Source organism: Penaeus monodon, chromosome 22 (assembly GCF_015228065.2).
Source record: "Penaeus monodon isolate SGIC_2016 chromosome 22, NSTDA_Pmon_1, whole genome shotgun sequence".
NCBI classification, from domain to species: Eukaryota; Metazoa; Arthropoda; class Malacostraca; order Decapoda; family Penaeidae; genus Penaeus; species Penaeus monodon.
The window spans coordinates 776,309-778,541 of NC_051407.1; the positions used below are offsets into that span (position 1 = coordinate 776,309).

The 2,233-nt window shown below is 35.1% G+C and overlaps 1 protein-coding gene across 1 annotated transcript in view; it reads left to right on the forward strand.

Annotated features, from left to right (window-relative positions):
- LOC119586800 (differentially expressed in FDCP 8 homolog A-like) overlaps positions 1 to 2,233 on the forward strand; it is a gene marked incomplete in the record, with an annotated part of 25,665 nt that overhangs the window by 8,517 nt on the left and 14,915 nt on the right. The window contains 3 exon segments of the mRNA XM_037935524.1: positions 163 to 303; positions 438 to 600; positions 1,219 to 1,383. Coding sequence (XP_037791452.1) covers positions 163 to 303; positions 438 to 600; positions 1,219 to 1,383 — 469 coding nt within the window.

Sequence of the window (2,233 nt, forward strand, 5' to 3'; positions counted from 1 at the left end):
TTTAAAGAGCTGTTAATAAATTGGGGAGGAGGATAGTTGCATGATACATTTATATGTTAATTTGAATTAATTTTCTATATTGTAGACAGCTTTACCAAACAAAGTGGAAGACTGTTAATTGATGTTATTCATAGAAGTCTTACTTATATGCATTTTATACAGGAAAATGTTTTAGAGCTAAGCATTGAGGGACTAGAAGCTAGTATTGAGAAATGCAAGACCTTAATCCTGCAGTGTGAGGAGTCCAGCACCAGAAGACGAGCACTTGTGCATAAGCTGATAAAAATAAGATTACGTTTACAAGTAAGGTTACCTCAGGATTTTCTGTGTATGTGTGCATGTATGATTACTTATCTATTAGAATTTGTTTTGATAATTTGCTTTGGTGATTCATTTCCTGATGCACAGAAAGTCATAGTTTAATCTCCAAATCACAGGAAGCAAAAGAGGCGGAGGAGATTGCATCCACTGGTGTGCTTTTTCGTTTGAGCCACCAACTCCAGCCTCAAAAGCCTCCTCTCACCCGAGCATCAAAGCAGTACTGTGACAAGTGCGCCCAAATCATTTGGGGGGTGATACATGTGTCATACATCTGTAGCTGTGAGTGTCATGATACTTTTGGATATGGATATAGAAATTAACAGATGTAGCACAATTTATAAAGTAATTGGTGCATTTTGTTTTCAGTAAGCTGAGCAATTTGTATATAGAGGATTGTATGTCTATTAGTAAATGGGAATAATATATAAAGAAACTAAACATATTTTTTCTACTTAAAATAATTTGCTATATATATTAGCAAACCTCACCTTGACATCAGACAACATTTCTTTAGAATCATTCTAGTTGGTAGATTAACCCTCTGTATAAAATGTAAGGAAGATGTTACTTCATGCTTTTTGATTAATAGACACAGGCTCACTGGAGTTATAATCTTGTGGGTAAAGAAATAATTCATAAATGATATGTTGAAATCTTCCTCGTCCAACAATGCCCTCAAGCTTGTGTTCTGGTCTAAGATAGAAGTTGGTTCAGGGCTAAGCCTATGTTCCTAAGAGTGTGACACACTCCTAGGAACAGACAGTGAGAAAGATTGGGTTACGGCATGACACCTTTTAGACATCACCATACTCAGGTGATTAATATAGGCTAAAGCATATCTTTGTATCTACCTTATGTTTATGTGAACAACATACCAACAGTTACAATATCTTACAGTGTGTGAGTACCAGTGCCATGGAAGGTGTGTGGAAGGCATTCAGCGCAGATGCCCAAGTGTGAGGGTGAATGAAGATGCATCTTACATCCTCAGAATATGCCCGGAAGTGGGATTGTCGGCCCAGAATTATAAGTGTGCAGAATGCAAGATACTGATTACAAACAGTGAGTTGTGATCCCATTTTAGGTTTTCATTTTTTTACTGCCTGTTTTTATAAGATAATGCCAATTGTGATTGGAATTTTTATCCAAAAATGTAGGTTGCTAAGGATAATGATTAAGAAAGATAGATAAAAGTTGACTTAGACATTAGAATAAGTTCAGTTAAGTTATGTACAAGTACACCACCATTTAGTTTCTGGACTGTGCTGGATTATATTGTTTGATCAATAAAGGGCATGTAATGCCAGTTCAATAAAACCTCTCCTCCCCCTGATTATATCTAAGTCCATAGAGCTGCACCTTACCACTAACCTTTAAACAAAGAAGTAACTGTATGGTACACACAACACTACCTCTGGGAAACTAATAAACAAAGAGTAATCTGACAGCTATGAGCAATTCAGATGGCTGCTCTTAATTCAACAGATTGTGTATTCATCTCTTTGTTGTATTACTTTAGTATTCATAATATTTCTTCAATTTTTTTCTTTTCCCTTTTCTCCTTTCAGATACATTTTTTTTTTTAATAGAAGGACTGTCACACAAGGGCAAATTTGAATATACATTCATGTAATATCTTTCACAGGAGTGCACATACCTCTATGTATATATGCATTTAGATAGAACAGAATGTTATTCATGATATTTTATGATAACTAAGATAATTTTAGCCTCATTGTCTGCAAAAATAATTAGTATTTGAGTAAATAATGCTCTAGGTCTGGCTTTTACAGTTCCCTAAATAACTTCCCAAAGCCTGGCTAAAAGAGCAATGATCCTTGGCTTGCAATGTTTCTATAGAGTCAGTGTTCGTATTCTTGAATATATTCTTGATAATAATTTGAGAAGCTCT